Source organism: Tiliqua scincoides, chromosome 8 (genome assembly GCF_035046505.1).
Source record: "Tiliqua scincoides isolate rTilSci1 chromosome 8, rTilSci1.hap2, whole genome shotgun sequence".
NCBI classification, from domain to species: Eukaryota; Metazoa; Chordata; class Lepidosauria; order Squamata; family Scincidae; genus Tiliqua; species Tiliqua scincoides.
The window spans coordinates 41,691,080-41,716,882 of NC_089828.1; the positions used below are offsets into that span (position 1 = coordinate 41,691,080).

General features: G+C 46.6%; 1 protein-coding gene across 1 annotated transcript in view; it reads right to left on the reverse strand.

The window, feature by feature from the left end:
• ACER1 (alkaline ceramidase 1) overlaps positions 1–16,195 on the reverse strand; it is a 28,124-nt gene extending 11,929 nt beyond the window's left edge. Inside the window, exon 1 of the mRNA XM_066636424.1 lies at positions 16,103–16,195. Coding sequence (XP_066492521.1) covers positions 16,103–16,195 — 93 coding nt within the window. The remainder of the gene's footprint in view (positions 1–16,102) is intronic.
• Positions 16,196–25,803: the final 9,608 nt, after the last annotated feature.

Here is a 25,803-nt window from a genome sequence, read left to right on the forward strand (position 1 = left end):
TGTTTTCATTTAGTTTCCATCTTCCTCATCTTAAGCTAAAACTGTGAATTAAAAATGTGTTTTAAAAGTGTAGTAACATCTGGTTTGTAAGAAAATGTAGGAAGGACCTGTTGTCAGTGTGGTTCCTGGAAGGCATCTTATCCTGGATCATTACCCAATCAGGCATCTTACCCTGAACCCAATGGCAGCTCTCAGTGGCCCTGGTTCCTTTCAGGGTACTTGCTTCACAAAGGGAGGGCCTCTGAGCAGAAATTTATCAGGGGGTACAAAGTTTCTTTTGGGACCCCATTTCATTCATTCATTCATTCATTCATTCATTCGTTCGTTCATTCATTTGAAAAATTTATAACCTGCCTTTCCCATGCTGAAGGTGGCTTACAATGCTCCATAATAAATGTACAACACATCACAACAATTAAGGAGGAAAAACAAACAAACAAACAAACAAACAAACAAACAAACACCCACAAAATCAAGGCACTAATTTTAACAGTTAAATACTAAAACATTAAAAACATAGCAAAACCCATCATACATCATTGAGTCATGGAGGGACGATGACAAATTAGTCCAGCAGTCAAGCCATAGCACTTTTACAGAGGCTCAGACCGCAAACAGCCACCTATCAACCAAATGCCAGACAAAACAGGTATGCTTCAAACCCTTGCCAAAAAGCCACGAGGGAGGGAGTCATTCTTAATTCCCCTGGAAGGGAATTCCCTAATTGTGGCACCACTACAGAGAAGGCTTGCCCCAAGCCGCCATTCCTCTCAATTGGGATAGAGGTGGCACTTGAAGGAGGGCCCCTTCAGATGATCTAAGAGGGTGGGCTGGAATGGATGGGAGAAGGTGGTCCCTCAGATAGCCTGGACCCAACCTGTGAAGGGTCGTAAAGGTCAGTACTAGCATCTTGAAATGGAACCAGAAACAAATGGGCAGCCAGTGTACTTGCTGAAGCAATGATCCAACAGGGTCAAACCATCTAGCCCCTGTGATCACCTGGGCTGCTGCATTCTGCACTAATTGCAGAATGGGGACGTTCAAAGATTTTTGGGGCCCCTTCTCTTCTCCATTGGATCATAATATAAATGTATATAGGCTTACACAACATGTGAATGCTAGTGTTCTTACAATATATGCAAATGTTATCTGAAATTCCAGTAAATTTCTTGTTCCCTTCCTTTGGCCCCAAGCCCCCTTTTTGATCCTGGGCCCGGATACAATTTACCTTCTGCACCCCCTTCTAGTGGGCTCTGCTCTGGGGATCCTGCCAGGGGTCTCTGTACTGTCTGGCTCAGTCCTCCTAAGGCTTCCCCCTGGATTGATCAGCTGTCTTCTCCTGTCCCCTTTTGTCTCTTTGCTTTCTATCCACACTTCTTCTTGTTTCATTGTCCCTGATGCCTTCCTGGTCTGCTTCACCTTGTCCCCACTGGCCTCTTCCTTACCCTGGAAACTAAATGGTTACCAGTCAGCTGGTGCAAAATACATGTTCTATGTTCCATCTAGCTTGCCACCACCGGCATAAGAACATAATAAGAGCCAAGTCAAAGACCCATCTAGCCCAGCTTCCTGTATTCCACAGTGGCCTGCCAGAAGCTTCAGGAGTGCACAAGACAATAAGGTACCTGTGTCCTGTAGCCACTTCCTTGTGGCATGGAGTTACACAGCTAGGAATTACACACCAAGGAGTTAGCACACACAAGCTAGGTAAAGAAGTCTGTTCTTGCATCCTTGCAGCTGCTTTTCACTGTGTTGGAAAAAGGGCTATAAGTGTAAATTAAACGGAAGATATGGAAGATCCTTTTTCTAATTGCTCTCACTACTAGTTTGCAGCAAACAATAAAATGAGAGCAGAGGCAGTAAAAAAGGCTTTCAAAGGAAAATACAGTTTTACAACCTTGTACATCTCTGTTGGACATCAGGACTTCAGGATTGCCTAAACTATGGAACAGAGAATCCCTTTGTATGTGTGAGAGAGAAAGTTCATGGCATAGTTGACTCCATGAGGGTAGCAAAGCTCATGGAGGGAGTTTCTGCATGTTGGGCAGCCAGGAGAGGAAGGAAGGAGGGAAGCCAGGTAGGACACACCTCCACAAGTCATAGAGGAGGACAATAATAAAAGTATGAGATAAGTAGCCTCTGAGTCATCTGTCCCATGGACAATCCACTGCCCTCCCCAGTGTCCTGCAGACAGTGTTGTACGTATTTTTCCAACAGCCTGTCACTATCAGCATACTCGCAGCTGTGTTCAGGATTCGTTGAAACTTCCTGACGTTTTTCAAAAGCAACTCCACATAGGGTGTACCACAGTAGTCCAGCCTGGATGTAACAAATGTGTTTTAAGAACGTTTAATTTTACAGTGAATCTGATTATAGAATCCTGTAGTTGCAACATATGCAGCAATATTTCTGGTTAGGCAGTTTGTGGGGGGGGGGAGACAAATAGGAGGGAGACAGTCTGCTAGTATTTTACGTCTCTGTGCATCCAGTTATAGACACATGCAATAACTACAAAACACATCCTTCCTCCTGATAGGAAATGGCCTGAAATGAATTCTGTAAACATGACCATTGTTTTAAAATTTTTAAATAACTTGCACAGGAAGCATTGCATATGAAGTTGCCCTCTGTTGAATGAGACACTTGGTCCACCAACCACGGTATTGCCTACCTGACTGACTGTAGCTGTCCTGGATTTCAGGCAGGAATCTCTTTTGGCCCCTCTTGGAAACACTGCTAGGGATTGAACTGGCAACCTTCTGCAAACAAAGTAGCTGCTCTAGCACTAAGCTATGACCAGTTACTTTTTCATCTTGCCCTTCCTCTAGGGTGGCACAAGGGAGCAGGCATGGTTTCTCTCTCCATTTTATCCTCTCATCAACTCTGTGAGGTAGGTTTGATTGCAGAATGGTGACTAGCAGCCCATGGTCATCCAGTGAGCAACATGGGGCATGAACCCAGGTCTTCCAAGATGTAGTTCAACACTAATTACTACACCATAATGGCTGTCAGATTCCCCTCTTTGCTGCATTTTTCCCCCTTGAAACTTAGCAGCAAGTATGGGTGGAAAGCTATTGAACTAGAGATGCTGAGGATTAGGCCTGGGACCTCCTGCATGCAAAGCAGAAGCTCTGCCACAGTCCTATGGCAAAAACTGTACACTGTTGTAGTTTTGGTTGTCCCTTCTGGCTCCTTTTCTTTCTAGACCCTATTTCTTTTTTCTCTATTTAGTTTTCCTGAATTAGTCTAGTGGATAACGGTTGTATTGTTCCACTTTGTTGTCAGTTGTCTGCTGTAATATTTATAATGCCAATAAAGGTTAACTAACTAACTAACTGTTGTAGTTTTTTGCTCATGAACATAGGAAGCTCCTTGCTGAGTTCAGACCATCGGGCCATCTAGCCCAAATATTGTAAACTGTGATTGGCCGTAGCTCTTCAAGCAAGAGTCTTTTCCAGTTGGAAATGTCAGAGGGTGAAGTTGCCTCTTCCAAGCAGCCACTCCACTGAACTATGGGGTCCCTCAGTATAAGCTTCCTTCTACTGAGTCAGACTTCGGGCTCACCTAGAAAGTACTATCTATTCTGCAACAGCAGTCTAGGGGCTCTTTCCATCACCTGCTGTCTTAGATCCTTTGAAACTAGAGTTTCTGAGAATTCAGAATTCACCTAGAAAGTACTATCTATTCTGCAACAGCAGTCTAGGGGCTCTTTCCATCACCTGCTGTCTTAGATCCTTTGAAACTAGAGTTTCTGAGAATTCAGAATTCACCTAGAAAGTACTATCTATTCTGCAACAGCTGTCCAGGGGCTCTTTCCATCACCTGCTGTCTTAGATCCTTTGAAACTAGAGTTTCTGAGAATTCAGCCTAGAACTATCTGCATGCATGGTGTGCTCTAACACTTAATTATGTTCATTCTGGGTCAGAGGAGGTGTTCCTTGTAGATTCTTGCTTATGAACTTATCTCCTGCTGAGTCAGAGTTTGAGCAGGCAGTGCCACCTGGGATGCAAATGATCCACCGCTCACCTTTAGCTTCTCTCACATGACGTTCATTCAAAAATAACACCTTAGCTTGTGGCACAAATGATGGGAAGGCTGAAGGCAATGAAAGTCGCCTCCTTTGCTTCCCAGTTGTGGCAAGACGAGCCACGTGCTCAGTCAGTTTTTCCTTCTGATGTCTCAATATCAACAAGGAGCCATCAGTGGAAAGGCTGAGGCTGCAATTTTGGCACTGTTTAGTGCCAGAAGCAGATTCTGTTTCCAGAGGCTTCTCAAGCTTGACTGGGAATGTAGCAAATACCTGAACAGAGAAGACTGGAGTATCTGGCTTTCCTACTTCCCTGAAGGGCTTTTCTCTGAGCAAAAAATGAACTAAAATGCACAGCCCTTGCAGGAATGATGTGAAGATTGTGATTGTCAGGAGCGTGCGTGTTGTCATGTCTCAGTCTCTGGAATGAGAGAGCTTAATGTTTCCTCCATGTTTCTTCCCACTCCCTGTGATCATCCGATGAATTGTAGATATGATGGGCAGTGGTATGTGAAAGGAATTTGCACCTTCCATATGGAATTCCTTGCCTCATGAGATCAGGCAAGCTCCCTCCATCCCAATGTTCAATTCACTACCAAAAATAAACAGGGGAGGGAATGTCTCTCAGTGGTAGTGCAACTGCTTGCATACAAAAGATTGTGTACTCAGTTATCTCCAGCATCTCCAGGCAGGGCCGAGAAAGACCCCTGCCCAAACAATGAGCTAAATCTACTGTTGGTCTGACTTGATAGGAGGCTGCTTTAGACCATCTTTGGGGGAGGGGAAAAAACTTCCAGTCAGTTCAGGAGCAAAGCTTGCTTACAGCCTAAAAACTGAACTCAACTCCCCCCACCCCACGAATACAGCTGTGCCAATGTAGCTGCATCCTATGGGGGGGGGCAACATTTTGCAGAGTTCTCCTCAAGGGAACTTTTGTTCCTGTACCCTGGGGCAAGTCTCCACTGCCCAATTGATCTCTTTGGATCTGCACCAGCCATTTTGCTAGTGCAGAACTGAGGAGAAAAGTTTCTTTTGGGCCCCTTCCCTTCTTTGTTGGATCATAATTTCATATGATTCTTGAATCACAATTTCTACAGACTAAAATATACAGGTGGGCCCTCGGTATGCATGCTGTTCCATTCCTGGAAAGCAGCAGATGCCAAAATGTGATGAAGTCCACAGATTTGGGCACATTGAACCCAACCAGAGCTGCTCTCCGATCATGTCCAGGCTCTGCTCTCAAAACCTTCTAAGGCCCAAGGATGCCTTCCCGTTCCTCAGAAAGGCTTGTAAGGCCTCCAGAAGTCTGAAAATTGCAACTTCCAGTTTTCGGCCAAAAACCAGAAGTTGTGATTTTCAGCCTTCAGGAGGTCTTGGAAGCACAGCTCCCGTCGCCTCTGAGGGGTACAGGTTGGACTCACCCCCGGGTTTGAAACTGTTTAAAACTCTGTAGGCTTACACAAAATGTGAACACTAGTCTTCACACAGTGTATGCAAATTTTCTGAGATGCCAAGACATTTCTGGCTCCTGTCCTTTGGCTCCAGGCCCCCTTTTTGACCCTGGGCCCAGATACATTGTACCCCTTGCATCCCCCTCTTTTGGGCCCTGGTGCGATCGGAAAATGTAAGATTCCAGGAAATTTTTGGGCATCCTGCTTTTGCTCCTATCTCCCATTTTGACCTCAGGCTCAAGTACCATTTACCCCCTGCACCCCCCTCTCTCAGGCCCTGCCTCCATATGGCCATTTGCAACAGCAGAATGTCTGTTTTGCTGTCATAACTGCAAGTTAGGATTGGGCTGTTAGACTCTGTTGCTGAAGCTGATTGCATTTTAATCGTGGATGAGACGGTGGTGTAGGGAGGAGGGGTTTAGATTTGTTAGGCACTGGGGAACGTTTTGGGACAAGCGGGGCCTGTACAAGAGGGACGGGCTCCATTTGAACCAGAATGGAACCCGACTGCTGGCGCATAACATTAAAAAGGTGGCAGAGCAGCTTTTAAACTGATCCCTGGGGGAAGGCCGACAGGAGCCGAGGGGCATCCGGTTCGGGACTCCTCATCCCTATGGGATGAGGATGGGGAGATTAGAGAACAACAAGACAAAGGCAGGGTAGGAGAAGAAATTGGGAAAGGTAGGGTGATGGGATGTGATAGACCGTTTGGCACAATGAGAGGATGCGGGGACAAAGGAGCAAATAAGCAGCCCATCCTGGGGCATTCCGTGTATAAATGCTTTTATGCGAATGCCCGAAGTCTACGAGCAAAGGTGGGAGAACTGGAATGTCTGGTGACAAGGGAAAATATTGACATAGTGGGCATAACGGAAACCTGGTGGAATGCGGAGAATCAGTGGGATACTTTTCCGAGTGGTAAAGACCAGAAGTGATTGTGAGGAGCTCCAGAAGGATCTCTCCAGACTGGCAGAATGGGCAGCAAAATGGCAGATGCGCTTCAATGTCAGTAAGTGTAAAGTCATGCACATTGGGGCAAATGAGGTCAAAATATCTAAAGTGATTTTACCACTCGGAAAAGTTTGGTGTCGTCTGCAAACTTAGCCACTTCACTGCTCAACCCTGTCTCCAGGTCATTTATGAAGAGGTTGAAAAGCACCGGTCCCAGGACAGATCCTTGGGGCACACCGCTTTTCACCTCTCTCCATTGTGAAAATTGCCCATTGACACCCACTCTCTGCTTCCTGGCCTCCAACCAGTTCTCAATCCACGAGAGGACCTGTCCTCTAATTCCCTGATTGTGGAGTTTTTTCAGTAGCCTTTGGAGAGGGACCGTGTCAAACGCCTTCTGAAAGTCCAGATATATAATGTCCACGGGTTCTCCCGCATCCACATGCCTGTTGACCTTTTCAAAGAATTCTATAAGGTTCGTGAGGCAAGACTTACCCTTACAGAAGCCATGCTGACTCTCCCTCAGCAAGGCCTGTTCGTCTATGTGTTTTGAGATCCTATCTTTGATGAGGCATTCCACCATCTTACCCGGTATGGATGTTAGGCTGACCGGCCTGTAGTTTCCCGGGTCCCCCTTCTTTCCCTTTTTAAAAATAGGCGTGACATTTGCTATCCTCCAATCTTCTGGCACCGTGGCCGTTTTGAGGGACAAGTTGCATACCTTAGTCAAGAGATCTGCAACTTCATTCTTCAATTCCTTAATAACCCTTGGGTGGATGCCATCAGGGCCCGGTGACTTATTGATCTTTAATTTATCAATGAGGTCTGAAACATCTTCTCTTTTAACCTCTATCTGACTTAACTCCTCGGTTAGGAGGGGCCGTTCGGGCAGCGGTATCTGCCCGAGGTCTTCTGCCGTGAAGACAGATGCAAAGAACTCATTTAATTTCTCTGCCATCTCTAAGTCTCCTTTTATCTCCCCTTTCCCTCCCTCACCATCCAGAAGGCCAACCGCTTCTCTGGCGGGTTTCCTGCTTCTAACATATTTGAAGAAGCTTTTATTATTCCCCTTAATGTTGCTGGCCATGCGTTCCTCATAGTCTCTCTTGGCCTCCCATATCACCTTCTTACATTTCTTTTGCCACAGTTTATGTTCCTTTTTATTCTCCTCATTAGGGCAAGACTTCCATTTACGGAAGGAAGCTTCCTTGCCCTTCACAGCCTCTCTAACTTGGCTGGTTAGCCATGAGGGCACCCTCCTGGATTTAGTGGAACCCTTCTTTCTTTGCAGTATACACCTCTGCTGGGCCTCTATTACTGTTGTTTTAAGCAGCCTCCATGCACTCTGGAGAGATTGGACTCTTTTTACCCTCCCTTTCAACCTCCTTCTAACCAGCCTCCTCATTTGAGGGAAGTCCGCCCGTCGGAAGTCAAGGGTTTTTGTTAGAGATTTGCCTGGTATTCTTCCCCCAATGTGCACGTCAAAACGGATCGCAGCATGATCACTGTTCCCCAATGGCTCAGTAACGTTTACATCTCTAACCAGGTCCTGCGTACCACACAATATTAAATCCAGAGTCACCTGTCCTCTGGTAGGCTCCGTGACTTGCTGCTCTAAGCCACAGTCATTTAGCACGTCAAGAAATCCGGTTTCCTTATCGTGACCAGAACACAAATTGACCCAGTCAATATGAGGATAATTGAAGTCCCCCATGATTACAACCCTGTCCCTCCTTGTCACCTCCCTGATCTGTTTCCTCATTTCAAGGTCCCCATCAGATTTCTGGTCTGGAGGACGATAGCACGCCCCCAGTATTACATCGCTGCACAAGCCTGGTAATTTAACCCACAGAGATTCTACGGTGGAGTCGGACCCACCTTCAATCTCTACTTTGCTGGATTCTATCCCTTCCTTAACATAAAGGGCCACCCCACCTCCAACACGCCCCTGCCTGTCCCTCCTGTAGAGTTTATAGCCCGGGATTGCGGTATCCCACTGATTCTCCGCATTCCACCAGGTTTCCGTTATGCCCACTATGTCAATATTTTCCCTTGTCACCAGACATTCCAGTTCTCCCACTTTGCTCGTAGACTTCGGGCATTCGCATAAAAGCATTTATACACGGAATGCCCCAGGATGGGCTGCTTATTTGCTCCTTTGTCCCCGCATCCTCTCATTGTGCCAAACGGTCTATCACATCCCATCACCCTACTTTTCCCAATTTCTTCTCCTACCCTGCCTTTGTCTTGTTGTTCTCTAACCTCCCCATCCTCATCCCATAGGGATGAGGAGTCCCGAACCAGATGCCCCTCGGCTCCTGTCGGCCTTCCCCCAGGGATCAGTTTAAAAGCTGCTCTGCCACCTTTTTAATGTTATGCGCCAGCAGTCGGGTTCCATTCTGGTTCAAATGGAGCCCGTCCCTCTTGTACAGGCCCCGCTTGTCCCAAAACGTTCCCCAGTGCCTAACAAATCTAAACCCCTCCTCCCTACACCACCGTCTCATCCACGCATTGAGACCCCTGATCTCCGCCTGCCTAGCTGGCCCTGCGCGTGGAACAGGTAGCACTTCAGAGAACGCTACCTTTGAGGTCCTGGCTTTCAGCTTCCTGCCTAAAAGCCTAAATTTGGCCTCCAGGACCTCCCAGCTACACTTGCCCACGTCGTTGGTGCCAACATGCACCACAGCCACTACTCTCCCTCAGCACTGTCTACTAGCCTGTCTAGACGAGAAGTGATGTCCGCAACCTTCGCACCAGGCAGGCAAGTCACCATGCGGTCCTCACATCCGTCGCAAACCCCCCTCTCTATGTTTCTAATAATCGAATCCCCCACTACAAGAAGCCCCCTCCCCCCTCCCGCCGAGGAGTATCCCGAGTGCACTCAGATATGGGCCCATCCCCTGGAGAAGGGGTCCCCCCTAGGGGATTGTTTCCTTCCTCTCCAGGATGACGTCCTCCAGTCCCGAGACTTCCCACCCGGGCAGCCAAGGAGCTGCACGCCTGAGGTTGGGACGAAGCCTGATCGTCCCCGGAAGTCTCCCCACGGTCCTCCTCTGGCTGCCTTCGCTTCTCCAGGTTGGCCACCAAGGCTTCAAGGGAGCGGACGCGTTCCCTGAGAGCCTGGAGCTCCTTGCACCGAGGACACACCCATGACTTATGCCCCAGAGGCATATAATCATACATGTGGCACTCGATGCAGAACACTGGATAGCCCCCACCCTGCTGCTGGCTGTCTGACTGCATAGCTTTTTTGTTGTTGTTGTTTTATTTAGGGGTCCTTTTAAAAACCGTACACTGGATATTTCTCAAGGGAAGAGGAAGGGCAGTGTATGGGGCCCTGGCCTCCTCGCCCTGCTGCTGAACTCGCCCAGATGCTAAACTCTTGTGCCTTACCTGGCACTTAGTTCCCGAGACACTGGGTTCCCAGAGGCCACACGCGTCTGCAGAGAGCCTCACGCGATGGCCCGCCTAGCTTTATACTCCTGGCTGGCTCCTCCTCCCTCCTTCCTTCCTGATTGAAAGGGGGCTGGCCTTCCCAGGTGAGTTTACAAAAGCTCAGGAAGACAAAAGGCTGCTGATGGGCATGACCTACTCTGCAGGCTCCTGAATGGACTGCTTGGATTAGCCTAATGGGGCTCTTAATGGGTTGGGAATTGGCCCTTCCTAGGTTCTTTCCCTCCTAGTTCTGTTCTCTTAGGCTGGACTGTTTTTGTTACCTCAAGCTAGTTTTTATTTGGGTTTGTTTAATTATTTATTGCTCTCTAGATCCTGTGTCCCAATTTACTGACCTGTCTAGGTTATGTTCTAACTTAGATTAAATTTAACCTGGGTTAAGTATAGGTTTAATTTAAACAAGTAGAAAAATCTGCTTTCCACTTTATCCTCCTCCCTTCCTTCGATTAGGTGCTACCTTAGGTGCAGCTAACTTTCAACTTTGATTTAAATGCCTGACCCTTGGGCTCTTACTCACGAGTAGGACTCTGCTCTTACTCACAAGTAGGACTCTGCTCCTGCTCAGAGTAGACCTATGTACCTCCCTTAGGTGCTAACTTTCAATTTTGATTTAAGGTTGCTTTAAAGGTAAGGTTAAGGTTAGAAGACAGGGAGTTAGAAAGACAAAGCGTTAGAATGAGTACACTTACCTCCTCCTCCTGTTCCTCCTCCTCTCCTTCTCCAAAACTCAGAGTTCTGAGCTGTCTGTGACAGATCAGGAGAAAGATCTTGGGGTGGTGGTGGACAGGTCGATGAAAGTGTCGACCCAATGTGCGGCGGCAGTGAAGAAGGCCAATTCTATGCTTGGGATCATTAGGAAGGGTATTGAGAACAAAACGGCTAGTATTATAATGCCGTTGTACAAATCTATGGTAAGGCCACACCTGGAGTATTGTGTCCAGTTCTGGTTGCCGCATCTCAAAAAAGACATAGTGGAAATGGAAAAGGTGCAAAAGAGAGCAACTAAGATGATTACGGGGCTGGGGCACCTTCCTTATGAGGAAAAGCTACGGCGTTTGGGCCTCTTCAGCCTAGAAAAGAGACGCCTGAGGGGGGACATGATTGAGACATACAAAATTATGCAGGGAATGGACAGAGTGGATAGGGAGATGCTCTTTACACTCTCACATAATACCAGAACCAGGGGACATCTACTAAAATTGAGTGTTGGGCGGGTTAGGACAGACAAAAGAAAATATTTCTTTACTCAGCGTGTGGTCGGTCTGTGGAACTCCTTGCCACAGGATGTGGTGCTGGCGTCTAGCCTAGACGCCTTTAAAAGGGGATTGGACAAGTTTCTGGAGGAAAAATCCATTATGGGGTACAAGCCATGATGTGTATGCGCAACCTCCTGATTTTAGGAATGGGTTAAGTCAGAATGCCAGATGTAGGGGAGGGCACCAGGATGAGGTCTCTTATTATCTGGTGTGCTCCCTGGGGCATTTGGTGGGCCGCTGTGAGATACAGGAAGCTGGACTAGATGGGCCTATGGCCTGATCCAGTGGGGCTGTTCTTATGTTCTTATGTTCTTATGTAATCCTACTGCTGATCTTGTTTTGTGCTGAAAGGGTGGGCTGAGGATATTGAATTTACTTTTCTGTGTTTTTAACTTGATCATTGTTAGCACAGTGCAGTAGCTGAAGACTTCTATTGTTTGAAAAGAGAGATGTTTGAATATACTTTTGCCCTCATTCCATTTAGCAAAAAACAAATTCCCCAAGTGGACCCTTTTCATCTCAGAATACACTTGAAAAACTGAAAGCAAAGGAGAAGATTACTGCCTCTTCCCTTTTGGCCTACAAAAACCAGCTCTACAGGAAGGACTCCTTGGTGCCTGTCACACTTCCAATCTCTGCCTTGTCAATCTGTCAATACATACTGAAAGTCTCAGCAATAAAGCCAGTTTCTTGGCTCAAGACTTGCATTTGTTCTGAACACATTCAACATAAGAAAGGCCTTCCAGGCAACCCAATCCTCAGCTGCCCAGAGCACAGGGCAAAATGACTACTGCAGCATCCTGAGTGCAACCAGGCAGCCCGTGGCGGCTCCTTTTCCCCCAGGTAAGAGAAGTAGCCCTGCAGTGGGGCTACTCAATTCTGTGTTGGCTCTTGAGCCGGCACAGAATCAGATAGTCCCATGTTGGGCCACATGGCCTGTCGTGGGGCTCAGGATCCGGTAGAGCTGAGCTCAACTGGTTCCACCTTCCTCCTGCCCCGCTCCCTCCCCCCCCGATGCCTTCCCCGCCATCCCTCTGCCTCTGCCCACCCCAGAATGCCTCCTCCCCACCTCTCCCACACACCCACTTACCTTTCTGCTGGCAGAGGTCTGGGTGACCCATCGGGCAGTGGACCTGCCTCCCACCAGTGCTGGCCAAGTGCAGGCTAACCCTTAGAAATGTACTTTACGGCACATTTGCGATGGTGCATGCCGGGAGTAAGCTGGCACACCAAGCTCAGGATTGGACTCTGAATCAGGCCAAATGTCCACCAGCATCTTGTTTACCCACAAGCTGTCAGGAAAGGCTGCAAGCAGAAAGAAAGGCAGGCTTCTCTCCCACCATTGCTCCCTTACAACTGATATTCAGAGGCATTCTGTCGCTGGACTTGGAGGTAACAGCCATCATGACTGTTGAGAGACCTGTCTAATTCCCCCTTCAAAGCCATCCAAGCTAGTGACCATCGCAACATGATAAATTCCACAGACTAATTCCGTGCCATGTGAAGAAGTACCTCCTTTTGTCCGTCCTAAATGTCCTGCTAGTCAGTTTCAACAAATGGCTCCTAGTTTTAGTATTGTGAAAGAGGAAAAAAGGTTCCTTCCCTCTATCCATTCTGTCTACATACCATGCATCATTTTATAGGTCCCCCAGCCCAATCCTATGGGCTGCCCTATGACCATGGAACAGAGTTCTGCTGTTGTAAATGCCTTTACAGCGGTGCATACAGCCTGCCAAATGAGGCCATTTTGAAACTGCCACTCCAAACAGAGTTCCAGCCTCTGAGACATTTTATTTTGCAGACATTGTCTTTTTCTTGATGTTTTTGCCTCAGAGCTCCCTTGTTGGAGTTGGGCTCTTGAAAAGTTTAAGCTTTCCCGTGAAGGGAAAACAGCTGAGGTCTTGCAAAGCTTCTTTAGCTTACAGAGCAGACATATTGGGGAGTGAAAAAAATCTGAGGAATATATTGTCTCCTATGGCCCATTAGGAAAATATTTACTTCATCCCCTTGTGGCCTCTTGTCTTGCTTCCCCCACTTTCCTCAGAAATCATCCTAATTACTTGGGGAGCAGTTAATCCAAAACGCCCCCTAAAACACACTGCTAAACCTGCTTTAAAAGTAGGAGAGCAGTTTGCGAGGGAGTACCCTTCATGTGATTAAGGAGATTTCCAAAGCAAGGGTCCAAGATACTGTAAGCATGCATGTCATTTAACACACGGAGTTAGTTGGACAAGGTAAGTAGTATCATCCAACCCAGGCCATGAACAGGTTCATATAGTTTAAGACATTTGGCCAGAAAAGGATGACTCACCTTGGAAATTAAGGTCCTATATAACATGCATTGTGTTGCTTTTGATTGTTTTTGCTTAACTGGTATTTCTGACCCCAAAAAAGACCGGAACTAAATGTGAGGCCAATGACTCAAAAAGTGTAGAGGCCCAAAGAAAGGAACCTTTCTCCTTTCATGCTAATGTCTTACTTCTGAGAAAAGAATGTGTCACATTCACTCTCAGCAAGGAGATTTGAATATAATTTTATGCAACAACATCCAAGGAGCCAATCACTGCATCTACCCAGCCCAAAGAAGTTCATTTATGGTGAAACAAGCAAGATGTAGGACCAGTGAGCAGCCACTGCTGGAGTGACTCCCCCCCCCCAGCCTCTAGGAATGACCGCCATTGATTGGGAGATGTCCCAAAGATACCACACGCACCTAAACACACATGACACAAGGATGCCACAGCAACAGTACCTGCTACAGGTGCAACTATGATTATAAGCAGCAAAGGAACAGACACAGACAACAGTTAGGAATCCTAGAACCCAGGGTTCAGGTTCAGGCCACCAGGCAGAGGTTCACAACTCCCACAGCTGCCCCAGCTGAAGATGGAAAAAAGAATTCAAGCTGGATGTCATTTGCATACTCAAGACATTCCAAGTCCCCAGGCAATCTCACCCAGCAGTTTCATGAAGATATTAAAAGAATAAGGACTAGAATAGAAACCTGAGAAACACCACAGGCAAAGGCAAAGATGTTGAACAGGAATCTCCTAGCATCACCTTCTGGAATCTACCTCTTAGGAAGGACTGGAACCACCATAGAGCTATGCCTCCAGGTCCCTCCAGGGGGACCAAAGTTGCTTCCATCTCAAACCAAGGCTGGAAAGTAGATTGGATCTGGCCAATCAGTTTCATCCAGAAATCTCTGGAGCTGGATTGCCAGTACACAGTCAAGCATCTCACCCCCAAAAAAGGAAAGTTGGAGACTGGTGGGGTCCCAATGGAGTGGGGTCTAGGGAGGGCTTCTTCAAAATAGACTGAACTATTGCCATTTTCAGACAGGCTAGAACAGCAGCACCATCTACCAGAGAAGAATTTATTGCCCACTTGGACAGTCCCTCCAAGTCAGGAAGGGCAGGGTCAACAGTGCTGTGGACAATTTCACTCTTCCGAGGATCCTGAGTATATCCCCCGGCAATAGAAGTGGAAAAGAATCCCAAACTACTGAACATAAGCTTTTGTGGACCACAAGCCACTTCATCAGATAGATGCATGCATGTGATCATACTAGTAGTATAAATCTGTCTTTAAGATGTCTCAAGTCGACTCCTTTAACATTTTTACAATGTTGGGGTGTAGAATAAGAAGAGCAAAACATATTATCTCCATTATTATCTCTTCCCTCCTCCCTTTTTCTTCAAAAGGGGGAAAGGAGGAGGAGGTGTGGGACCAGTTGTGGTGACAGTGACACCACTGCAATTACTTCCAGGTTGGAGGGGTGCCAAGCAAGGAGGTGGCCTCTAGCGGGAAAACCTCTAGGACCACTACTGCATGCAGCATCACACAAGGAAAACCAGGAAACCTCTGAACAGAGTACCTGCACAGAGGATGGACTCATGATACTCTGCTGCAACTCTGCCTCCCCCCTCCTGCAACCTTGGCTGCCACATCATCCAGAAACATAGCAGACAACGTTGGGAGAAACATGCCCCTTCTGCCTCATCCAACCACGTAATTCGATTACATCTATGCAGTTGGAGTAACTGAAAGATCCAGTGACAACCAGTGTGCAGGAACATGGTATGCTTCCAGTAGCAGACAAGTTCAGAAGAGCAACTTAAACAGACATGCAAGCACCAGTCTCCTCTCTTGTGAGTATAGGCACCTTGGGGCTCCCACCTGCTTTTTGTTACTTAATGAATTTGCGCCTTGCAGCATATTAGCGCAGGAGTGTCAAACATACCCCTGCTAACTGGGTAAGAGGCACTTTTTCAAGTGGGTGCTCCTCTTTTTAGCAGGGAGAGAGTAACTGGTCTGCCTCACCCCAGCAGTGTCTTTTCTAGGGGCTGTCTGCTGGTGTTCTTTTACATCTTTTTAGATTGTGAGCCCTTTGGGACAGGGAGCCATTAGATATTTGATTTTTCTCTTTAAACCACTTTGTGAACTTTTTTGTTGAAAAGCAGTATATAATAATAATAATAATAATAATAATAATAATAATAATAATAATATCCAGGGGCCAGATGTGACCTGCAGAAGCTTTTCATCTGGCCCTCAGGCTGCTGAATAGTGTTACCCGCATGATAATTAGGCTCTCCTATATCTTGAAATATGATCAGGATGTATGTATTGTTTTCCTTCTGTCATTTGCAACTAGTGAGTTCCTGTTTATGACCTGTTTAATTAAATCACTTCCTGCCCTCAGCAGTCATCATGAATGCTATGCTGTATGTTTGTATGTATGCTGTTTGACACCCCTGTATTAGTAGGTCATTTGCCACCCACCTTTTATCAAATTACTAGTTTGGGCTTATTGATTACAGTTGTGACGAGTCCTTTACCGCCCACTTTACCGTCCTTTACCGCCCACTTTTTGTCAAGTTACTGCTTTGGCTTATTGAAAATTACACGGGATAATTGCAAACAGGATGTTATGACCAAGGATGATCTGAATAAATTTTACCGTGTTGTAGTATTCAGTGATGTACTCTGAATGCTTAAAATTCTCTTCGCACCAGTCAACTTCAGCACTAAGATAGCCAAAGATACTCGGCATCTTGATACCACCTGCCAAAAAAAGAAAAGAAAAGAAAATCAACCAGTTGTTATTTAGTACCGAAGGAAAGCTATGAACCACACACTGCAAGAAAAATACATGAGTTGCTAGTTCAATGTCTTTTGCATCCCAATTGCTTCCATGAGTCCAAAAATAATTGTCTGATGAAGAGCTTTGTTTGATTCAGAAGTCTATCTGCTGATTTGTAAGCAGTAAAAGATGCACAGTGGCCTTTTCTGTGATGTAGCTCAGTTCCTTCTAAACGTTTTAGCACTGAGACTCATTTTTTAAAATGACAATCTATTATGACTTACTAGACTAGACAAAAAAAGAGGAGAGAGCTAGAAAGAAATAATATTTTATTATTAATAATAATTAATAAATCATTAATTAATAAAAATTGGGGCCTATGCTCCCGAAGCTGCTAGAGACCTTACATATAGAATGTGTGTGTAGACATTTGCTAGATTCTTCCTAGAAATGGAATTCAAAGAAATGGACTTCCTAGAAATGGAGTTCAAAGGTTCAAACCTTTACAGGTCATTTCAGGGTACCCAGAAGGCTGAACAGGAGAGCAAGATGTGCAGTTAGGGACTTCCAGTTCAGACAAAAGGCTGAAACTGAATTCACACGTGATCTATGGCATGTCAGTTACTAAAGAAAATTGGAAAAATGTGACATTTTAATTTGGGAGTATGAAGATTATCTCCTGCCACAAGTTTGCAATCCAGCTAACAATTTTCTTCTGCAAACCAAGCAAGTGCGTTCGCAAATTTTTATTTTATTTATTGGTAGGTCTTATGACAATATGAGCTACTAAAAAGGCATCCCATATTTTCTTACTGGACTAACAGCCCAATCCTATCCCAACTTACCTAGGAGTAAGCCCCATTGACTCTAATGGGACTTACTTCTGAGTAGGCAGGCATAGAATTGGGCTGAAACTCTGCTGTGTGGCTCAAAAGCTTACAAACATACATCAGCAGATGTTGGTCCAGTGAAGAAAATATGGGATGCCTTTTGAATAGCTCATACTGTCCCAAGAGCTATATCAGTGGTTCCCAAACTGTTGGTTGGGACCCACCAGTGGGTTGCAAGCTCATCTTTGGTAGGTCACAAAATGTTTTTGAAAACTAAGGAGAATCCATTCATTTCTCCTGCCTGTGCCCTTCATGTTTTTGAAAGGCATGAGCAGAGTGAATGCATGTATTCAGTGGAACATGTGCTTTGGCCCTAATAGAACACCTCCTTGGGTAGGTGCTGAATGTTTAAAATCCCAACAGACCAAGTGACCAGAAAGATGGGGGACAGCAATAAGAATCTCAGAGAGCACAGCTGGAAAAGACCTTTCCCCGCATGAAAGCTGCAGCCGCTCTGCATGGGCAAGACCAGACTAGCTATCAATCTAGATAGAGGGTCTGCTTGCATGGGTGGGCTTTTAGTGCTTCTGCTTTTTGTGGAAAATCAGCTAGATTCTATCTCTACTAACAGGCTCTAGCTTGGCAAGGCCATGGAAAACCTGTTGGATCAAGTTGCCACAACTGCAACTGCGTACCATCCTTAAGTTAAATCAAAGTGATTGATGCAAATGCATTGTATTATTGATGCAATAATGATGCAAATACATTGTATTATTTATTTGTATCAGTTTCCCATATACAGGTTGTTCCCCCTTCCTCCATCCCTCCCTCCCTTATCCAGTGCATTTCTCACAAGAGATTCTTTCTGATATGGATCTTGTTCCAAAGTTCATGCCAAAGTTCATGCCAAAACTGCAACATGTAGCTCAGCTCATGCATGGAAATAAATCTCATTGAGTACAGTGAGGTTTGCCCCCAAGTAAATGCATATGATTGTTGCCTGATTTTCAGTCTGCTTTTCTTCTCATGCACTGGGGGCACTTAAATAGTTTGAAAACATTTTAACCCCTACTCCTTGACTTCTAAAATCATAGGAAAATAGAGCAGACACGGCAACAGCTTAAAAACCAATAGTCAGGGGGAGAAAAAAAACCTAGAAATCATTTACCTCTCCATTAACAAACTGCAGACTCTCCCCACACACATAGCTAAGGTTAAAGGGAATAGCTTCCAGGCTACTGAGGGCCAGGGCTAGCCCATCCAAGAGTGGAATGATAGACTTTTCATAGGGGGTGAACTGTGGGGGTAGTCTGCTACACAGTCCACCTCTGCACTCTCCACTGCCAGCCCCACTCCTTCTGTGCTCACTGGATTTGAAATGGAAGTTGATGGAAAGGGAAGAGAAGGAGAGTGGTACAGTCACCACTCTCCTCTCCTTCTTACTTGCTCTTCCTCCCTGTTTCCCTCTCCTTGCCAACTTCAGTGAGTGCAGAAGGAGAAGGAGCTTTGTGCCTGCTGGTATGCCACCAGAAATTTTTGGCACCTGACCTCCGACACAGAAAGATTCCGTATCATCCCTGCTGTGCCCTTGAGGATCTGCCATCTCTGACCGAGAACTCCCAGAACATGGGCAGAGTGCCACTGATCATGTTCAGAATGCTTTTCCTTCAGACCACTGAAGGAAGAGCTCGTCAAAGGGGAGGAGGATTGGCCAGGCTTCCAGATCAGAGAGAGCACCTGCCAGACATATCTCTTGTTTTACAAATTAAATCCCTGGAACTGAGATGGACAACCATAACTTGACAAGCTGACAAGTGTCTTGTGTGTGCACGCGCGTGCATGTCCCCCATTCGTTCCTACCTGCTGGTGCTTTTTCCTCCAGAAGCAAGAACTCCAGTTGTCCAAAGAGGTGTAAAGATGCTGTGAACAACAGAAATTCCTCTCACTTCACAGCCTGTCCAACCACCTTGCAAGGAGACACCCTAGATGAGGTTGAGGGGAAGGCAAGGCATGTCCCTGGGATGAATGCCTTCTATCCACCATCTCCTCTGGAACTACCTGGCCTGAAGCATTTAAATAACTCAGCATGGTGAGACCGAAGGCGGTGGGGGTGTGTGGCAATATCGGAGGCTGGGCCTTTGATAGACACAAAGCAGGTTTCGACATAGACACCAAGCTAGTTATCTCTTTCATCAAAACCCTTTGCAGAGTAATTCCAACTGAACATACCTCATGGTAAAATGTCATTATCCTTGAATATGAATCAGCTGCACAAACAATACACAGTGCTGATGCTATACACCAACAAAGGCATTGTCTTTGGGTTATGCTCTTTTTAAAGCTAGCACCATTGCTTATCAACATAGCATTTTCATGTGGAAACAGAAGCAATGCTACCAATAAGAGAGCTTGTGCTGACCATGTCAGGTTCAAATCCTGATGTCTCTAGTTTTAAAGAATTTTTCAAAGGTGGGAAGAGATCATCGAGACTTAAAACATTTGAATGGACTTGGTATGAGGAAGTGCTTTTCACATTACAGCGCACAAGCCACTAGCAAGCTCTCCTGTGCCAGTCCTGCACTGACAGGTAAAATCAGACAGTGCGCAATCTGCATATTGTTCCTGAGTGGACTGAGCTGGCCAGAGACACTCTGTTGCCAAAGTGAGAAAATCCTAACATTGTCCCCAATAGAAAAAATAGGTAGACACTGGATTGATGATCTTTAATAGGTGCCCACAAGTATCTGCTGGGCACACCCACTGTGCTTAATGGCAAAACTGGTCCTAATTAGCTGGACTTCATGGTTCAACTCACAACTTCAGGGTTTAGGCCTCTGTATCAGACTCTTCAAAGAAGGAGTAAAATGTCAAGGTGTGGAACCTTAATAAGAATCCTTTGAATTTACATTGCACTGTCTTGAGTACACAAAGTGCTTCACAGGTATTATCTTGATATTCTTACAACAACCTTGCAAAAGAAGAATTACTATCCCTCTATTGCAGCTGAAGTGAGAGTGATGACTTGCCAAAAGCAGAAGCGAGCATCATAAGGAGGAGGCCCTGGCTTGTGTCGCCATGTTGGACAGCACAATCTTAGGTAACTCCTCCTGTGATGTAGCTGTGCCAACAGGATGCACACTGTATCCTATAAGAACATTTCAAGCTCTGGGGAGCTCCTCCTGGTAAGGGAACATTTGTTCCCACCTGAATGCAGATATATATATCTAGGGGGGGGGCGCAATCCTAACCGGCACTTATGCTGGCATAGGAGTCCCGGGAGGGTCGCAAACGTGCTTTACATGCCTCCGTGGGAGGAAAAAGAAGCCTCCGCACCTGCGGCGACACAAGTGGCGAAGGTAGGCGTGGGGAGCAGGAAGGAGGCGGGAGGGGGGCATTTCTGGGTGGGGGAGGGCGGGTGATGGGCAGCCCTGGGGGCGGGCGTGTGGGGAGCTGGGGGTGGGGCTGGGACCCAGCGGTTATGCTGAATCCCAACCCCCGTTCATTGGGAGTGGCCCAATGAGTGGCTTCAAGTCACTCTGCTCCCCTCTGACTTGCACCACCTCTACAGGTAGCGCAGGTCTGAGAAGACCCTTTGGGGCCAGCAGCCCTTACCTGGGGTAAGGGAAAGAGCTTCCCCTTGCCTCTGGCTGAGCCGCTGCTGGCCAGAAACCTGCATTGGATGCAGCACAAGCCTCCTGGCTTGCCTGCTCCAGCACAGGCTTGGATTGCGCCCATAGATATATAGCTGGCGCAAGTCCAAGTGGATCCAGGAAGGCAGATCAAAACTGGGAAAGGGGATAGGATAGTGGCACCACTGCTGCCGCTGCTGCCCCCTTCCTGGCCCTGATCTGCCCTCCTCCCTACTTCAATCTCCATCCTGTTCATCTCCCTTCCTGCCTCCCTCCTCTCCCCCTTTGCTGACTTACTAGTGTCAGGGGACATGAATGGATCACTAGCACGCAACCCTGCCACCTGTCACTTGCAGCAGCGGCTGCACTGAATGGTGTGTCATGCTTTGCAATAGCATTAAAGGACCTTATGCTGCTAGAACAGTAGTTCCAGCAGCATAAGGCCCTATTAGGATTCAGGCCATTAGCCACTACACTGAACAAGTTAAACAGCAAGTATGGATATGGAATCAAGGGACCAGGTCATTTTCTTTATGACTTGAGAACATTTGCTGTTCATTGCTTAATGTGGTTCCTCCCCTGTGTCCAGCAAGCTCCATCTTTCCACCACACAGCACAATCAGGTCCCCCCCCCCTCCTGACCTGCCTGCCATACACTAGGCCAGTGGTAGCTAACCTATGGCACGCGTTGCAGACAGGGCACGCGGTGCTGTCTCTGTCAGCACGCAGCGCTGAGCCAGGCAGTCTGGGGAGGGGCGCTGAAGCTGCGTGTCCCTTTGTGCTGGGAGGGCGGGCTGCTTCCCTCCGCCCCCTGCGCTCACTGCCCTCCTCTCCCTTCACCCCCACCTGCCCCACATTTGTTTCCGTTTTCAATTTTGCCTGTTCTGCAAGCTTGGATTGGAATCTGCTCCTGTGCGTGTGTACTCAGAAGTAAGCCCCATTACAGTGGATGAGGCTTATTCCCAGGAAAGAGTGGCTGGGATTGCAGCCTTGGAGCCCACTCCTGTGCATATCTACTCAGTAGTAAACCCCATTACAGTGGATGAGGCTTATTCCCAGGAAAGGGTGCCTGGGATTGCAACCTTGCCGTTGTGCATGTCTACTCAGACATGGAGTTGTGCATGTGCATACCCTCCTGTGCATGTCTACTCAGAAGCAAGTCCCATTACAGTGGATGATGCTTACTCCCAGGAAAGAGTGCCTGGGATTGGAGCCTGCTCCTGTGCATGTCTACTCAGAAGTAAGCCCCATTAGAGTCAATGAGGCTTACTCCTAGGAAATGGAGTGGGAATTACTCCTCCTAGGAGTGGCTGGGAATGCAGCCTTAGAGCCCACTTCTGTAGGTGGGGCTTTTTAAAAAAATATATTTTCTTGTTTGAGAAAATGAGCAGTGGCATGGTCTTGCAGCCACCCCCTCCCTGACAATAGTTCTTTACCCAGCATGTAATTAGTCTGTGGAACTCTTTGCCACAAGAAGCAGTGATGACAACTTGCCTAGATGCCTTTAAGAAGGGATTGGACAAATTTCTAGAGGAAAAGTTCATTAAGGGTTACAAGTAATAGTGGGTAAAAGATGTTAATGTATGAGTTGTTTTTTCTAAACTAAAACCTCAATATTCAGGTTAAATTGCAGTGTTGGCACTTTGTGATAAAAACATAGGTTTTGGGTTGCAGTTTGGACACTCGGTCTCTAAAAGGTTAGCCATCACTGCACTAGGCTATTCCTACCAACCAGGGTGTAGCTAGATCATTTGACATCCAGGGCCCATAAATTTTTGACACCCTTCCATACAACCAAATTAATTAATCTGGGCATCAAGTCCGGGCGGGAGCCAAGGTCTATCTGCCCAGCAAACCTCAGCTGCAGAGGCCAAAGTTCAGCTAGGAGCCCAGGTCTACCCATCTGGAAGAAACCTTGCTTATTGGTTCCATGTTGTGTCATAACACCTTGTTAGCTCTCATAACATTCAGGCTCATTGGTCAGTTTTGAGTTAAGGAAACCCACTTTTTGAGACATAAGGCACTGGTTGTTTGGCTATAGCTTTTGATAGCACACAGATATTTCTATGTGGTTTGTTTCGTTGCATTCTGCTCTAAATTATGCATCGAATGGTAAATAACATGATGGTATTATTCCTAAAAACCACAATTTCCATGATTTTGGTCACTAGTGGTGTTACCCCCCCCCCACCCTAGGTGTCACCTTATTAACACCTTATTGGTTCCATGCTGTGTCATAGCATCATTGGCTCTTTGAATAATCAGTCTCATTGGTCCATTTTGAGTTAAAGAAATTTACTTTTTGTTACATATGACAATCGTATTTTTGTCTTCTGGTTTTTCGGCCATAACTTTTGATGATGATGATGATGATGATGATGATGATGAGACCTTAATTGGCATACACATCATGACATTATATTGGCAACCTTCAGTCTCGAAAGACTAAGGTGGTTCTGGCACAGCGTCTAGGTCTAGTGTGGCTGAAAAGGCCAATCCGGGAGTGACAATCCCTTCCACACCAGGAGCAAGTGCAGTCTGTCCCTGGTCTGTCTCCCTGGCTATGGGCCTTCCTTCTTTGCCTCTTTGCCTCAGACTGTTGGCCAAGTGTCTCTTCAAACTGGGAAAGGCCATGCTGCACAGCCTGCCTCCAAGCAGGCCACTCAGAGGCCAGGGTTTCCCACTTGTTGAGGTCAATTCCTAAGGCCTTCAGATCCCTCTTGCAGATGTCCTTGTATCACAGCTGTGGCCTACCTGTAGGACGCTTTCCTTGCACGAGTTCTCCATAGAGGAGATCCTTTGGGATCCGGCCATCATCCATTCTCACGACATGACCGAGCCAACGTAGGCGTCTCTGTTTCAGCAGTGCATACATGCTAGGGATTCCAGCACGTTCCAGGACTGCGTTGTTTGGAACTTTGCCCTGCCAGGTGATGCCGAGAATGCGTCGGAGGCAGTGCATGTGGAAAGCATTCAGTTTCCTCTCCTGTTGTGAGCGGAGAGTCCATGACTCGCTGCAGTACAGCAGTGTACTCAGGACGCAAGCTCTGTAGACCTGGATCTTGGTATGTTCCGTCAGCTTCTTGTTGGACCAGACTCTCTTTGTGAGTCTGGAAAACGTGGTAGCTGCTTTACCGAACCGTTTGTTTAGCTCATTATCGAGAGAAAGAGTGTCGGAGATCGTTGAGCCAAGGTACACAAAGTCACGGACAACCTCCAGTTCATGCGCAGAGATTGTAATGCTGGGAGGTGAGTCCACATCCTGAACCATGACCTGTGTTTTCTTTAAGCTGATCGTCAGTCCAAAATCTTGGCAGGCCTTGCTAAAACGATCCATGAGCTGCTGGAGATCTTTGGCAGAGTGGGCAGTGACAGCTGCATCGTCGGCAAAGAGGAAGTCACGCAGACATTTCAGCTGGACTTTGGACTTTGCTCTCAGTCTGGAGAGGTTGAAGAGCTTTCCGTCAGATCTGGTCCGGAGATAGATGCCTTCTGTTGCAGTTCCAAAGGCCTGCTTCAGCATGACAGCGAAGAAAATCCCAAACAAGGTTGGTGCAAGAACACAGCCCTGCTTCACGCCACTTCGGATGTCAAAGGGGTCTGATGTGGAGCCATCGAAGACAACAGTGCCCTTCATGTCCTTGTGGAAGGATCTGATGATGCTGAGGAGCCTGGGTGCACATCCAATCTTGGGGAGAATCTTGAAGAGGCCATCCCTGCTGACCAGGTCGAAAGCCTTCGTGAGATCTATGAAGGCTATAAAGGCTATAAAGGCTATATACATCATGACAATATATAAGTAAAATCACACAACAAATCTATAATCCATAATCACATTATACACACCTAAAGAGAGGAACCTAATAGTCAGAAATGGGGCAGGAGGTCTGGTCTAGAGGGTAGAGCCTCCGTCTGCCTGAAGATAACATCCACAAGGTCACCAGTTCAAGGCCACCGGCCGTGCGACCTTGGAGCAGCTGACAAGCTGAAGCCGAGCAATTCCATCTGCTCTGAGCGTGGGAGGATGGAGGCCAGAATGTGAAGCCAGATCGGAATGAAACACCTGAATGTAGTGGTTCTTGAAAGAAAGAACCTTCTTTCAAATTGTAAAAATCCCTATTTAATAAGGGATTTAAATAAAGCCTGCCTATGTAAACCGCCTTGAATAAAGACCAAGAAAGGCGGTATATAAATACCTATTATTATTATTATTATTATTATTATTATTATTATTATAAATGCCCATACGCTAACTTGTTACAGAACTAAGCTTTCACTTCCATTTCCTGAGAACTCATAACTGTATAGGCAAAAAGGGCAACATTATCAGGAGTTTCTTCTTCCTCTGTTGACAAAAGGGCTCACAGCACATCTGCATCCATCCATCCTTGGAGACACACCAAAATTGGCATAAGATATTTCTGGTGATGAGGCTTGTGCAAGGGGCAAAACAAGAAGACATGTTCACATGATTCAGGCTGCAGGGACAGAGCCTTGCTGACAGGGGTATTCCATTATGCCATGGGTCTCCAAACCCCGGCCCAGGGGCCAGATGTTGCCTGTGACAAACGTCTATCTGGTCCACAGCAAGCCTCTGGACCCTTGCAAGCCTCTGGCCCACTCAACCAAATGTGACCAGAGCTGTGCTCCAGTTGTGTCTGGAGGGTGTTCTGAGGGCCAGGGAGTCCATGCACCTACCCTCAGAATACCTTCTAAAGGCCTAAAAACATCACTACCTGGTTTTCCTGAAAAACAAGAAGTGATGTTTTACGGCCTACAGAAGGCCTTCAGTTTTCGAAAGTATTTATTTAAATTTTATATTTAAAAAAAAAAAATTTCCGGCCTCGACACCATGCCAGATATTTTATGTGGCCCTTTGGCCTAAAAGTTTAGAGAGCCCTGCCTTATACTATCCCCATAAAAGGGCCAAAGGAAAGGTGTTGCATCTCGTCAACATAAAGGCTCTTCTTAGCTGTAGGTTATGCAAGTAAGGGCGCAAACCTAACCCCTTATGTCAGTGCTTTCTAGCACTGACATAAGGGCAATGCAGCTCTGAGGTAAGGGACCAAACATCCCTTACTTTGAGGAGGCCTCCATGAGTGACACCCAACTGCAGGAT